This window comes from Cetorhinus maximus, chromosome 1, assembly GCF_964194155.1.
Source record: "Cetorhinus maximus chromosome 1, sCetMax3.hap1.1, whole genome shotgun sequence".
NCBI classification, from domain to species: Eukaryota; Metazoa; Chordata; class Chondrichthyes; order Lamniformes; family Cetorhinidae; genus Cetorhinus; species Cetorhinus maximus.
In genome coordinates this window covers 66,546,877-66,563,305 of record NC_135879.1, presented here as the reverse complement: position 1 = coordinate 66,563,305, position 16,429 = coordinate 66,546,877, and the positions used below count along the sequence as shown (strand labels likewise).

Below are 16,429 nucleotides of genomic sequence, written 5' to 3'. Positions count from 1 at the left end.
AAAGAGCGGGAGCTGAGAGTCAGAGCGGAGATTTAAAAAGAGTGGGAGCCGAGAGTTAGGGCGGAGATTTAAAAAGATCGGGAGCTGAGAGTGAAGAAATCTTTCCTCATCTCAGTCCTAAGTGGTATCCTGTATCCTGAGACTGTGGCCCCTGGTTCTAGACTCCCCAGCCAGGAGAAACATCTGCCCTGCATCCAGTCTGTCTAGCCCTCTTAGAATTTTATACATTTCAATCAGATCCCATCTCATTCTTCTAAACCCTAGTGAATACAGGCCCAGTTGAACCAATTGCTCCTCATACGATAGACCTGCCATCCCCGATATCAGCCTAGTGAACCTTCGCTGCTCTCCCTCTATGGCAAGTGTATCCTTTCTCAGGTAGGAAGAGCAAAATTGCATACAATACTCCAAGTGTGATCTCACCAAGGCCCTGTATAACCGCAGTAAGACATCCCTACTTCTGAACTCAAACTCTCTTGCAATGAAGGCCAACATACCATTTGCCTTCCTAATTGCTTGCTGCACCTGCCTGTTCACTTTCATTGACTGGTGTACAAGGACACCCAGATCCCTTTGTACATCCACATTTCCCAATATATCACCATTTAAATAACACTCTGCCTTTCTGTTTTTCACACCGAAGTGTATAACTTCACATTTATCCACGTTATACTGCATCTGCCATGTGTTTGCCCACGCACACAACTTGTCTAAATCGCCCTGAAACCTCCTTGCATCCTCCTAACAACTCACAACCCTGCCCCGGGGTTTTGTGTTGTCAGCAAACTTGGAAATATTGCATTTGGTTCCCTCATCCAAGTCATTTATATATATCGTGAATAGCTGGGGCCCAAGCACTGATACTTGCAGTACACCACTAGTCACTGCCTGCCACCCGGAAAAAGACCCATTTATTTCCACTCTCTGTTTCTGTCAACCAATTCTCAATCCATGCCAGTATATTACCCCCAATCCCATGTGCTTTAATTTTGCCCACTAGCCTCTTAAGTGAGACCTTATCAAAAGCCTTCTTGAAATCCAAATACACCACATCCATTGGTTCTCCCTTATCTATTCTACTAGTGACATCCTCAAAAAACTCCAGTAGATTCGTTAAGCATAATTTCTCTTTTATAAACCCATGCTGAATTTGTCTGATCCTGTTAATGCTTTCCAAGTGTTCTGTTACCACGTCTTTTATAATAGACTCTAGCATTTTCCCCACAACTGATGTTAGGCTAACTGGTCTGCAAGTTTTTTCTCTCCCTCCTTTTTTAAATAGTGGGGTTACATTTGCCACCCTCCAAACTGTAGGAACTGCTCCAGAGTCTATAGAATTTTGGAAGATGACCACCAATATATGCAATATTTCCAGGGCCACTTTCTTTAGTACTCTAGGATGTAGATTACCAGGCCCTGAGGATTTTTTAGCCTTTAGCCCCATTAATTTCTCTAGTACCATTTTTTTTTACTAATACTGATTTTCTTGGACCCTTGGTTCCCTAATATTTCAGGGAAATTATTTGTATCCTCTTTTGTGAAGACAGAACTAAAATATGTGTTCAATTCTTCTGCCATTTCTTTGTTCCCCATTATAATTTCCCCCTTTTCTGACTGTAAGGGGCCTATGTTTGTCCTTGCTAATCTTCTCCTCTTCACATATTTATAGAAGCTTTAACAGTCAGTTTTTATGTTTCTTGCAAGTTTACTCCCCTTCTTGATCAATCTTTTTGTCCACTTTTGCTGAATTCTAAACTGCTCCCAATCCTCAGGCTTGCTGCTTTTTCTGGCAATTTTATATGTCTCCTTTTTGGATCCAATACTATTCCTAATTTCCTTTGTAAGCCAAGATTGAGCCACCTTTCCTGTTTTATTTTTGAGCCAGACAGGAAGGAATAATTGTTGTAATTCATGCATACATTCCTTAAATATTAGCCATTGCCTATCCACTTTCAACAATTTTATTACGGTTCCCCAATCCATCATTGACAACTCATGCCTCATACCCTCATAGTTCCCTTTATTTAGATTCAGGACCCTAGTTTGGGATTCAACTTCTTCACTCTCCATCCTAATGAACAATTCTATCATTTCATGGTCGCTCTTCCCCACAGGACCCCGCACAGCAAGATTGTTAATTAATCCTTTCTCATTGCACAATACCCAGTCTAGGATAACCTACTCTCTAGTTGGTTCCTCAACCTATTGGTCTAAAAAACCATCACGCACACAGTCCAGGAAATCCTCCTCCACAGTAATATTGCTGGTTTGGTTTGTCCAATTTATATGTAGATTAAAGTCACCCATGATTACAGTTGTACCTTTATTGCACGCATCTCTAATTTCCTGCTTAATGCCTTCCCCTACATCTCCATTACTGTTTGGGAGCCTATAGACAACTCCCCACCTACGTTTTCTGCCCCTTGGTGTTTCGTATCTCCACCCAGATTCCACGTCATGATTTTCCGAGCCAATATCCTTCCTCACTATTGCATTGATTTCCTCCTTTACTAACAATGCTACCCCACCTCCTTTCCCTGTTTGTCTGTCCTTCTTAAATATTGAATACCCCTGAATGTTCAGTTCCCATCCTTGGTCGCCCTGCAGCCATGTCTCTATAATTACAACTATATCATAACCGTTTATATCTATTTGCGCTGTTAATTCATCTACCTTATTGCGAATGTTCCGCAAATTAAGATACAATGCCTTTAGATTTGTCTTTTTAACCTTGTTAGTCATCGTGGCTTTATTTTGCACTATGACCCCATTTGTTTCTCGTCCTTATTTTTTCTGCCTTCCACTTTTGCTTCTTACTTTTCTGTCCTTCGTTTCTATCCTTGTTTGCCCTTCCTCGGCCTCCCTGCCCAGGTTCCCATCCCCCTGCCATTCTAGTTTATACTCTCCCCGACCACATTAGCAAACACCGCCCCCCCCCAACCCGCGAACATTGGTCCCAGTCCTGCCCAGACCCGTCCTGTTTGTACTGGTCTGACCTTCCCCAAGACTGGTCCCAATGTCTCAGGAATCTGAATCTCTCCCCCCTACACCATTTCTTCAGCCACATTAATTTGATATATCCTGTTATTTCTACTCTTGCTAGCACATGGCACTGGTAGTAATCCTGAGATTACTACCTTTGAGGTCCTACTTATTAATTTACATCCTAACTCCCTATATTCAGCTTGTAGGATGTCATCCCTCTTTTTTAACCTATGTCATTGATACCAATATGTACCATGACCACTGGCTGTTCACTCTCCCTCTTCAGAATGCCCTGCAGCCTCTCTGAAACATCCTTGACCCTGGCACCAGGGAGGCAACATACCATCCTGTAGTCTCTTTTTCAGCTGCAGAAATGTCTGTCTGTTCCCCTTACTATTGAATTCCCTATCACTATAGCCCTCTTCTTCCTCCCCTCTTGTGCAACTGAGCCACCCATGGTGCCATGGACTTGGTTCCTGCTGCTTTCCCCTGAGAAGTCATCTCCCCCAGCAGTATCCAAAATGGTATATCTGTCAGAGAGGGGGACTGCCACAGGGGACTGCTATACTACCTGCCTCCTACTCTGCCTGGTGGTCACCCATCCCCTTTCTGCCTATGTTGGGCTATCTGGTCTATAACTGGTTTATGGTTTTCCTCTTCATCTTTCTTAAATAGCGAAGTAGCATGTGCAATTTTCAAATCTAAAGGAACGGTTCATAACTAAGTGGTTTGGAAGATTATTGACAGGTTTTTTCAATGTTCTCACCTGCTTCCTTTAAACCCTGGGATGGAAACCATCTAGTGCTGGGGATTTGTCACTCTTTAGTATCATTATTTTCTTCATTATTTATTTTGTTTACCTTAATTTTTGTGAGTCCCCATCCCCAATGTGATAGTGTTTCTTTGAGATGTCCAGCATGCTAACCTCTTCCTTTACTGTAAAAACTGACACAAAGTAACTATTCAACATCTCTACCATTTCCTTATTTTCATTTACAATACCGGTTTTCAAGGGGCTCATATTGCTGCTGACTACCCACTTTTTCCTAATATAATTGTACCACCTTGTTCTGTTGGCTTTGATATTCCTTCCAAGTTTCTTTTCTTATTCCCATTTTTAGCTCTCGCTTTCTCTTTTATCACCATTTCTCTATGATACAAAAATTTATACTATTCTGTACTATGCATGCCTCAAGATTAACAATTACCTTTTCTGAGGCATTTTCTACCAAATATTGCAATGGCCATCCAGAATGAACGTCTACACTTTCCAAAAGACAAACAGCACACTATCTAACTATATTGTTCAAACTAAAGCTAGTGACCATGAAAATTAATTAGTTCATAATGGCCTTTGGGGAAGGAAACCTGCTGCCCTTACCTGGTCTGGTTTATATGCTACTCCAGTCTCATACCAAACTGGCTGGCTTTTAACTGCCCTCTGAAGTGATCTAGCAAGTCCTTCAGTTGTATCAAACTGCTAGCACTGATTCAAGAACAAAGTCCACCACCATCTTCTTGAGCGCAACTATTAGGATGCCTAATAAATACCAGCTTTTCCATCAATGCGCACATCCTGAGAATCGAAAAAAAAGAATTGTTTACATGCTATTTAATTACACAATCAAAAGATTTTGAAGATCATTTTGGAACAGTAATTTTAACAATGTGGCTATAACAACAGGGCAGAGACCTGATATTCTCCGAGTAATTTTAACAATGTGGCTATAACAACAGGGCAGAGACCTGATATTCTCCGATTAGTGACTCATCCTCTCACCCCTCAAAGTTTTGCCACCATCTACAAAACTCAAATCAGCAGCGAAATAGAACTCTCACCACTTACTTGGATGGATACAGCAGAGTCAACATTCAGGAAGTTGAAGACTTGGATGAAAGTCAGCTTAATTGGTACCATCACTATTAAATTCAATATCCAGTTTCTCCAACATGTGCACAATACGGCCACAAACGTACTACTTATGAGATATATTACAGCAATCCATCAAGCTTACTTCAATAGCATCTCCCAGCTCTGTGACCGCTACCACTGAGAAAAACAAGAACAACATATTGCCGAAAAAAGAGAGATGTGAAAGCTTTTCAGCTTGCACTCATCAGGACACTTCACTAGAAAACCAATATAAGGGGAAAACAATTTATACTGTATGAGAGTGCTGATTGGTTGGCAAATGGACTTTGATTATATGCTATACCTGTCTCATACCAAACTGGCTGGCTTTTAACTGCCCTCTGAAGTGATCTAGCAAGTCCTTCAGTTGTATCAAACTGCTAGCACTGATTCAAGAACAAAGTCCACCACCATCTTCTTGAGGGCAACTATTAGGATGCCTAATAAATACCAGCTTTTCCAACAATGCGCACATCCTGAGAATCGAAAAAAAAAATTGTTGACTTGTTCCTTGACTGATCAGGATCAAGTGTCTGGTTTAAATTTCAGATAATGCTTGGCAGTTAATTGTCAGTCACCATAAATTGATGCATTATTCATGGAAATGCCTCTACCAACCAATTGTCAATTGTCCAATGAGTGCAAGACTAAAAGCTTCAATGTCTCTTTTTTCAGCAATACTCAAGTTCTGTACTACCAGATGGCTGTTTGAACGACAACATCACAGAAATACCATCACCTCCAAGTTTTCAAATTCATTGCTTCATTGATGTTTGTTCAAGGTAATGAAATTCCCAACCTAAAACCGTTGTAGCTTTAGAATGAGATCTGCAGCAGTTCAAGGATGATACCCTTCACCATCTTCTCAGGACAACTAGGGATGGAGAATAAATGCAGGTGCTCATATCCGTGAGCAAAAAAAAAAATCAAAATTAATGTCTAAAATCATAGTCCTATTGAAACCTCTAAACTGAGCATTTGAAAATTGGATCTTACCACATTAAATAATGAAACCACAGAACAGGGAAAGCACTAATATTATCCAGACACAGTCCAATCAGGCTGTAGACACTCCAGATCAAAGGAGTTCTTTCCACCAGGCAGCCATTTTCTTTTCAGGTTGAAGAGAGTGAATCGCAGCCTTCTGATATTATGAGAGGTTTTAGTGAAGTACGTGGAAAACGTTTCCACTGATAGGGGGTCTGGCACCAGAAAAGACAGATTGAGGATAATTGTCAAAAGATTCAAAGAGGAAACAGGATTTTTATTTAGATAGCGGGTTGCTATGATCCAAAATGCCCAACCTTTAAAGGTGGTGAAGCACTTTGAGTAGTAAATTTCAAAAAGGAATTGGATACGTACTTAAAAAGGAAATCTTTGCAAGACTATGGAGAAATGAGTGGCGTAGGACTATGCAACAGACATGATGAGCCGAATGGCCTTTCTTCTGTGCTGATTGATTCTATGTTCTGAGCCACGATTAGCTTCTCATGTAGACTAAGCGTTAAATTCATCAGAAGCAAAACAGGTCCGACTCTGTACTTCTTTCTTCAACCAGCTGGGGTTCGTCGTCACATGTTCCATACGCCAATTAGCAGCGAGAAGACAGCTAGCGAAAGCAAGAAGCCGAAGGGATCAGAATAGGAAATAGTCTAAGTTCGGTACCCAATACCTACTATAGCTTGTCTTAAAATCTAGTGACTGAGCAGAGTTGGAGTTTAAGGACTAAAAATTGTGATCATGATATGTTGGGACTCAGCGAAAACGCAAGAAGACAGAAACACAAATTATAGACTTGGATAAAATTTACACTGTAGCCCAAATCGCCTGAAATTCTAACACAGGAATTCGGCACCACGGTCATTCTGAGTAAGTTCAGCTTTGACGTGTTGTATTATCGGAAACATTTAAATACCAGGTAGATGCTTAGCATGCGACGGTTTGATTCCTCTTGGTGAAGAGTACTATTCCATTTATTTTATTATATCAAAAGCACCGAAGAAAGAAAAAAATGACAAAATATTGTCATTATCGGAAAAACTGTTACTATGAATGCCTCAGATTATTGATTCAAACTGTGTTGTTTTTGGGGACTGGTCAGGTTATCCTATCACACAGATTGAGTTTGTCTGTGGATGAGGGACAACCACCGGAGACTATAGTGGGGGATATTAGCGCTGTCTTCCCCACCGAGACACCAGCCAATGGCTATTTCATTTCGGAAAGCGAAGAATCGGTTGTTTTCAGTGATCTGAACATCGATGTGGACACCGGAATTATAAAAACAGCGAAAGTCCTAGACCGAGAGACGACAGATCGATACGAATTTGTAGCTGTAACTTTAACGGGGCAGATGGTCAAGGTGGAGATCTTGGTCAAGGATGTAAATGACCACACACCGGTTTTCCCGAGGGAGAAAGTCCAGCTCAATATCTCGGAACTAACCCCGATAGGGACAAGGTTTCAACTAGACGAAGCCTGGGACTCAGACATGGAAAGATTTAGCATCCAAGGTTATGCGATCACGCAAGGAAACCCGGGGATATTTCGACTTCAGTCCGAGAAAGGGGTCAACAGTCTCTGTCTCGACCTTGTACTCAGCGGCTCCCTGGACCGGGAAACCAGAGACTTTTATTCCCTCACCGTCCAGGCTTTCGATGGTGACACTCCTCCCAAGACGGGGAGGATGCAGCTAGACATTAACGTCCTGGATGAGAATGACAACCCGCCCCGCTTTAACCAGACCGAGTATGAAGCCTGGATTTGGGAAAATGCGGCCCCGGGTACCCGGGTCTGTCAGCTCCAGGCCAGCGACCCGGACCAAGGCAGCAACGGCTTCATCACCTACGAGATTGACCGGAGGCAAAGCGACCCGAGCGGCCATTTCACCATCGAGAGCCGGAGCGGCGAGGTCCGGGTGCAGAAGGTGCTCGACCGGGAGAGCCAGGCCTGGCACCAGCTGGTTATCCGAGCCCGGGATCACGGCTCCCCGGCCGAGCTGGGCAGCGCCTTCCTCTCGGTGCGGCTGCTCGACCTCAACGACAACCGGCCGTCCATCAGCATCCTGTACCTGAGCCCGAGCGGCCAGGCCGAGGTGTCGGAGGCAGCGGCCCCGGGGCACCTGGTGGCCAGGGTGTCGGCGGGGGACCCAGACCTGGGGCCGGCCGGTGAGCTGCGGCTCTGGCTGCAGGAAGAGGATGGAGAGCAGAGCAGCGCCTTCGAGCTGCTGGAGTCCCCGCTCCGCTCCGTCTACCTGCTGTGTGTGAGCGGCCGCCTGGATCGTGAGCAGCGCGATTCGCATCGCTTGACCCTGAGCGCCACCGACTCGGCCTCGCCGCCGCTTCGCACTCAGCTCTCGCTGGACCTGCGCGTCACCGACGTCAACGACAACGCGCCCGCGTTCCAGCGCGATGTGTACACGGCGTGCGTCCCCGAGGGCCCGTTTCCCGCCAACGGGGCTGTACTGGTGCGGGTGCGCGCGCAGGACCCGGATGACGGCACCAATGGCACTGTCAGGTACGCCATGTTGGAGCACGAAGCCGCGCCGCCCGTTCAGATCGACCCGCTGACGGGATTTATCAGCGCGACGGCCACGGCGGCTTCATGGTTGGACCGGGAGATCCATGAGGTAATCCGCCTGTTGGTGGTGGCCCGGGACCTGGGCGAGCCGCCCCTCTCCTCCACCGCCACCGTCTTGCTGCACGTCGAGGATGTGAACGACAACGAGCCAGTCTTCGAACAACAATTGTACAGAGCGACCGTGCGGGAGCACACAGAGCCCGGAACCTGCTTCCTTCAGGTGAGTGACAACCCAGACAGATACCCCGGGATAGAGAGAAGAGGGACCAGTCAACAGGGGAGCTGGCTTCAACTTTCGACCTAAGCCCTGCCATTAGCCTAACCCTATGCTTCGAGCGACTTTTTCTCTAATCCTTAACCCATAAGAACATAAGAAATAGGAGCAGGAATAGGCCACTACCCGCCTCGAACTTGCTCCGCCAGTCGATAAGATCATGGCTGATCTGACTGTGGCCTGAACGCCACTTTCCTTCCTGTCCTCCATAACCCTTGACTCCCTTGTCAAGGGTGCCCCCTTAGCGCTAGATTGTCCCAAGAGAGGAAACATCCTCAGCATCTACCCTGTCAAACCCACTCTGAATCTTATGTTTCAATAATTCAATAGCTCTCATTCTCCTAAACGACACTAAGTAAAGCCCGACCTTTACCTAACTCTTGAACCAGTACTTGGCCTAACCATAGTTATTGACACTATCATTACCCTTGACTTAGCTCTAACACATGGACATTGACCGTTGCTTTGTTCTGATCCTTTATAGCTACAGTGTCCAAGTATGCATACTCTGAATAATGTATAGGTTGAAACTTCTGTGCAATACTGGCAAAAAATCCACAAATGAATTGTTAATGAATTATTTTGCTGTTTTAATAGATGTCAATTTGTTTGAGATAGGAAAGTAGGAATTCTTGTTTTTTTATTACAAATATTGATCACCATGTTTTAAATCAATGATACCAATTTGTATCAATGTAGGGAAAATGTCCCAAATCACCTCACAGAATAAAGTCGATGCCAAGCCAACAAAATAAATATTAGGAGGGGTGACCAAAATCTTGATTTGAAGGAGGGGGTTAAAGGAAGGGCAGAAGGTGGAGAGAATAATGGAATTCAAGACCTAGGGGATGTGGTGCCAGTGTTGGGATGAAGATGGCCAGAGAGGTCAAGAAAGTGTTGCAGGACATGAAAAAGTTACAGAGCTAGAGAGACAAAGTCATGAAGGGATTGTAATACAAACAAGATGAAAGTGGATTTGTTTACTGTGGTCACTGTTGCAATGAAGGATTGTTAGTCCATCAACAGTAACTTTTGCGTGATTCAAGCTCCAGGGGATAATTCAACATCAAGTTTTATTGAGTCCTGTGTTGTAATACATAAAATAAAAGCAAAATACTGAGGATGCTATAGATCTGAAATAAAAACAGCAAGCTGGTGAATTTTTCCAGTTCTGGATGAAAGCAGGGAGCGGTGCCAATACAGTCATCAATGTACTGACAAAAGAGTTGTGGGAAGGGGTCTGAGTAGGAAGTCAGTTTCATCACATAAAACCCAACACATTTCTGCCTCTCTTCAGTTCCAAAGAAGAATCAAATTGGACTTGAGACGTTAACTCTGTTTCTCTCTCCACAGATGCTGCCAGATCTGCTGAGTTTTTCCAGCACTTTCTATTATGTATTATAATGTAACTTGACAAGCAAGTAATAGAGTTTGATTCCTAGGCCTGGAGTGTTTAGTTCCAGCTTTCTAGGCTGTTTTGCGCAGGTGTGAACTTCCAACTGTCCTGAAAATTCTAACTTTCAAAGGGGGAAATGAACTACCTTTATACAGTTCGGCTGCCTTAGGCTGCACATTTACATCTCTATTATTATCTTCTAGTCACAAATTATTCCATCATTCTAGCTTTGTGTTAGGTGATTGCGGATGGCTTGTGGGCCCATCTCTTACCTTGGCTGGAGTTGGTCTGGGCCACTCAGGAATGTTTAAGGCTATGGGCGGAATTTTATGGCCCCGTTTTGGTTGGGGCAGGGCCCTAAAATGCAGCAAGCATTCAAAAGTCCATTAACTTCATTGGGTCTGTAAAATCCTGCTGGCATAAAAATTCCACCCTATGGTACCAAAGTTCTAATTATTGATGACCTTGGTATTCGGATACTACAAACAAGATAATTTTCCCATGGTTATGTAGGGCTCCTAGCAACCATCTTTCTTCTCCAAGTAAGGGTCACCTTTTGACATGTGAGTTATAGTTTTGGAGATTTCAACGGTCTCTGACTCTCAGCTTCTTTGTTCACAAGGGACAAAATTCACTCCGTCTAAAGTGCTGGAGCAAAGCAAGCTGGGATATCTTGATTAATGGCTTAGCTTTAAATGCTTTTCATAAAATGCACTAAAGAGAAGAGTTTTAAATTGAAGGCATTGGGGTACTGGAATCCATTATAGGTCAATAGGGACAGAACTGATTGGTGAACTGGACCTGATATCTGATATGATACAGTCAACTGAGTTTTGGATGGGCTGAAGTTTACAGGGATGGAGGATAGAAGTTTAGCCTGAAAAAATTGTGCAGGTTTTGATACAGGCAATGTTACAGAGGTGGAAGTAGGAGGTCTTTGTGATGGAGAACATGTGGTGTCAGAAGCTCAGTTCAGGGTCAGGTAGATCATAGAAGTTGCAAGTGGTCTGGTGCAGCCAGGGCTGTTAGATGGAATTGAAAGCAAGGGTATAAATTTTGTGTTGGGGGTGCAATATGATGGTTTTGGTCTTTCTAAAGTTTAACTGGAAGAAATTGAGGCTTATCCAAGACTAGATATTAAACAGTAAGTTCAAGACAAGTGGTGGAGGAGCAGAGTTGGGTTTCATGAGCATACATGTGGAAACTAACCTGATATCTGCAGATCAAGTTGCCCAGGACAGCATGTACATGAGGAAGAGTAGAGGCCCAAGGATAGATCCTTGGGGGAACTTCAGAGGTAGCAGTACAGAAGTGGGAAGAGAAGCCATTGCTAGTGATGTACTATCTATGATTTCTTTTCTATTCATTCTTGGGATGTGGGCATCACTGGCTAGGCCAGCATTTATTATCCATCCCTAATTGCCCTTGAGAAGGTGGTGGTGAGCTGCCTTCTTGAGCTGCTGCAGTCCATGTGGTGTAGGTACACCCACAGTGCTGCGAAGGAGGGAGTTCCAGGATTTTGACCCAGCAACAGTGAAGGAATGACGACATATTTCCAAGTCAGGGCGGTGAGTGACTTGTAAGGGAACTTCCAGGTGGCGGTGTTTCTATGTACCTGCTGCCCTTGGCATTCTAGATGGTAGCGGTCGTGGGTTTGGAAGGTGCTCTCGAAAGAGCCTGGGTGAGTTTCCGCAGTGCATGTTGTAGATGGTACACACTGATGCCACTGTGCGTTGGTGACAGAAGGAGTGAATGTTTGTGGATGTGGTGCCAATTAAGCAGGCTGCTTTGTCCTGGATGGTGTCAAGCTTCTTGAGTGTTGTGGGAGCTGCACTCATCCTGGCAAGTGGAGAGTATTCCATCACACTCCTGACTTGTGCCTAGTAGATGGTGGACAGGCTTTGTTGGAGATGGTGAGGCACGAATGTTACTTATCATTGCCAGCCCAAGGCTAGATATTGTCCAGGTCTTGCTGCATTTGGACATGGAATGCTTCAGTATCTGAAGAGTCGTGAATGGTGCTGTACTTTGTAGAGTCATCTGTGAACATCCCCACTTCTGATGTAATGATGGAAGGAAGGTCATTGATGAAGCATCTGAAGATGGACACTACCATGAGGAACTCCTGCAGTGATGTCCTAGAACTGAGATGATTGACCTCCAACAACCACAACCATCTTCCTTTGTGCTAAGCATGACTGCAACCAGTGGGGAGTTTCCCCCCGATTCCTATTAACTCCAGTTTTGCTAGGGCTCCTTGATGCCACACTCGGTCAAATGCTGCCTTGATGTCAAGGGCAGTCACTCTCACCTCACATCTGGAGTTCAGCTCCTTTGTCCATGTTTGAACTAAGGCTGTAATGAGGTCAGGAGCTGAGTGGCCCTGGCAGAACCCAAACTGGGTGTCAGTTAGCAGGTTATTGCTAAGCAAGTGCCGCTTGATAGCACTGTTGATCACTCTTTTCATCAGTATACTGATGGGGTGGTAATTGGCTGGATTGGATTTGTCTTGCTTGTGTGTACAGGACATATCTGGACAATTTTTCAGATTGCCAGGTAGATGCCAGTGTTGTAGCTGTACTTGAACAGCTTGGCTAGGAAGGCGGCAAGTTCTGGAGCACAAGTCTTCACTACTATTGCCAGAATATTGTCAGGGCCCATAGCCGTACCAGTATCCAGTGCCTTCCGCTGTTTCTTGTTATCATGTGGAGTGAATCGAATTGGCTGAAGACTGGCATCTGTGATGCTGTGGACCTCTGGAGCAGGCCAAGAAGGATCATCCACTCAGCACTTTTGGCTGAAGATTGTTACAAGTGCTTCAGCCTTATCTTTTGTCCTTGTGCTGGGCTCCGCCATCCTTGAGGAGGGGGATATTTGGGGAGCCTTCTCCTCCAGTGAGTTGTTTAATTGTCCACTGCCATTTGTGACTGGATGTGGCAAGACTGCAGAGCTTAGATTTAATCCGTTGGTTATGGAATCACTTAGCTCTGTCTATCGCTTCTGGCCTATGCTGTTTGGCATGCAAGTAGCCCTGTGTTATATCCTCACCAGGTTGACACTCATTTTTAGGTATGCCTGGCGTGCCCTCCTGAACTCTTCATTGACCAGGGTTGATCCCCTGGCTTGGTGGTAATGGTAGAGTGAGGGATATGCTGGGCCATGAGGTTAGATTATGGTTGAATACAATTCTGCTGCTGGTGGCCCACAGTGCCTCATGGATATCTAGTCTTGATTTGCTAGATCTGTTCGAAATTTATCCCATTTAGCACGATGGTAGTGCCATAGAAATGATGCCGGGGAACCTTCATTGTGAAGATGGCACTTAGTCTCCACAAGAACTGTGCAGTCGTCACTCCAGCCTATACTGTCACGGACAGATGCATCTACGGAAGGTAGTTTGGTGATGATGAGGTCGAGTATGTTTTTCCCTCACCACCTGTCGCAGACACAGTCTAGCAGCTATGTCCTTTAGGACTTGGCCAGCTTGGTATGCACTGGTGATACCGAGCCACTCTTGGTGATGGGCCTTGAAGTCCCCATCCAGAATATATTTTGCGCCCTTGCCACCCTCAGTGCTTTCTCCAAGTGGTGTTCAACATGGAGGAGCACTGATTCATCAGCTGAGGGATGGTACATGGTAATCAGTGGGAGGTTTCCTTGCCCATGTTTGACCTGATGTCATGAGACTTCATGTGGTCCGGAGTCAATGTTGAGGATTCCCAGGGCAACTCCCTGTATACCATTGTGCCACTACCTCTGCTGGGTCTGCCCTGTTGTTGGGACAGGACATACTCAGGGATCGTGATGGTGGTGTAAGGTATGAAATCGTGAATATGACTATGTCAGGCTGTTGCTTGACTAGTCTGTGAAACAGCTCTCCCAATTTTGGCACAAGCCCACAGATGTTAGTAAGGAGGACTTTGCATGGTCGACAGGGCTGAGTTTGCCGTTGTCATTTCCGGTGCCTAGGTCGATGCCGGGTGGTTTTATTCCTTTTAGGCTTTTCAGCTGTTTGATACAGGTGAGTGGCTTGCTAGGCCATTTAAGAGTCAACCACATTGTTGTGGATCTGGAATCATGTGTAGACAGCAGATTTCCTTCCCTAAAGAATATGAGTGAACCAAATGGGTTTTTCTGACAATCAGCAATGGTTTCATGGTCATCATTAGGGCTCTTAATTCCAGATTTTTATTGGATTCAAATTCCCGCCATCTGCCATCAGAAACATAAGGCCACAGGTATGTTCATATATTCTCTTTTTCTTTCTTTTATTTTTATTTACCATTCTGTTTTCAGTGAGCTTTGATATGGGATTTATGTATGTTCTCTTGCTTTTTAAATGAAAAATTGCACAGTATCTCTGTTAATATTTGAAAGAACAGGTTAAGTTTTTATTTTGGATATGGTATTGTAATGTTTATGTTGTTGAACTAGTAACCTTGGCCAGAATTTTCTAGCTCTGCCTGCTGATGGGATCTTTCTGACACACATTCTGAAGGTGATTTGCCAAATTGATGATTGGATAGCTGAGAATCATCCAAGAAGACAGAGAAACAAGTGCTGAGAAGAAAAGCGCTACATGACCACAGGCTGACTATGTTGATATCCCGATCGATGCAAGATGTTCCTCAGAAATAGGAATATAAAGGGTTGAAATAAGATGCAAGATGTCTGGGATCCTGACCCCACAAAGTCGTCAAGTATCTTGTCATTGGTCGTCACAATTATGCCATCAACTGGAGGGCAACCTCAGAAGATAGTTCACTGAAGGGAATTGCTTGATCCTGGAATGGCCTATATTCCATGAATTCAGAGGATGCATGTAGTGCAAGGAGGCCTACACCAGTACCTGAAGAAGATGCAGGAACACCAGTACTAGGCAACAGCAGTTTTTCCTCTACTGTTGTTGGTTCTAACTGTCCTTCAAGAGTTGTAAAAGTCTCATTAGAGATGCAGATATACAAACAGAGCTTTAGACCTGCTGTCTTTACAAAAAAAAACTAGGTCCCAGGTTTCACCTTTTAACCTACAAATAGAAAAAAAAATTGAACTTAAACTTAAAGAAATACCTTATTCCTAACAGTCTTCATACCCTTGTAATTGTCTTTATTTAAGTTTAAGACACTAGCCTGAGACCCAGTTTCCTTGCCCTCAAACTGAATGTGAAATTCTCGCATGTTATGATCACTCTTCCCTCAATCATCCTTTCCTATGAGACCATTAAATAATCCTGTCTCATTACACATTACCAGTTCTAATATAGTTCTGTTACCTGGTTGGTTCCACAGCATACTGTTCTAAGAAATTGTCTCAAGTACACACTATGAGCTAGAGCTGAAGATCGCCTTTGCCAATTTGGTTTGTCCAATCTGTATGAAGATTAAAATCGCCCACAATTATTGAAGCACCTTTCTTACAAGCCCCCATTATTTTTTGACTTATACTCTGTCCTACAGCCTAACTACTGTTATAGGGTGCCTATAAACTACTCCCACCAGTGGCTTCTTTCCCTTGCTATTTCTTATCTCCATCTAAACTGATTCTACAGCTGATCTTCTGAGCGAATATTTCTCACTATTGTATTGATCTCATCCTTTGTTAACAGAGCCACCCCACCTCCTTTTCCTTTCGTCCTGCTCTTTTGAAATATCAAATACTTTTGAATATTCAGTTCCTAGCCTTGGTCACCTTGTAGTCAGGTCTCTGTAATGGCTATCATTCTCATTTATTTCCATTTGTGCCATCAATTCATTTATCTTGTTACAAATGCTTCATGTATTCAGATAAAGAGCCTTTAATCTTGTTTTTTTACCATTTTTCCCTACTGTGACCCTATTTGGTGGTGCACTCTTATGTTTGTACACATTGTCTCTTCCCACTGCCAATAAACATGCTTTATCGCTCGTACAGTTTCACTCACCTCCTTCACATATCCATATGCTGAGACAGAAAGAGTATTAGGGAAATTAATTTCTGCTAAGGGGTACTTCTTCAAACACTAAGGTACCTAAGGGCACTCTCATCTCGCTTTCCCTGCCATCCCCTCGGCAACTACAACATCACATTGGACAGGTCTCACTAATATTTAAAGGTGTGTAAAGTTGCATTCTCTTTCTTTTAAAATGCAAGATCAGGCATACAACCAGCACCATAAAGGACATGCCTGGGAAATAACCTCACAGAAAACCCTGAGTCCACAGTAGAGGAAGTACTGGATATATATGTTGGTTCCATCTAAGGCCATAGATGTTATGATGATGTGATATCCCTTTAAAAGTTTCCT

At 44.0% G+C, this 16,429-nt stretch overlaps 1 protein-coding gene across 1 annotated transcript in view; it reads left to right on the top strand.

The window, feature by feature from the left end:
- Positions 1 to 819: 819 nt before the first annotated feature.
- Positions 820 to 16,429, top strand: part of dchs2 (dachsous cadherin-related 2) — a 176,474-nt gene continuing 160,864 nt past the window's right edge. Inside the window, exon 1 of the mRNA XM_078541170.1 lies at positions 820 to 8,696. Coding sequence (XP_078397296.1) covers positions 6,909 to 8,696 — 1,788 coding nt within the window. The 5' untranslated portion in view covers positions 820 to 6,908. The remainder of the gene's footprint in view (positions 8,697 to 16,429) is intronic.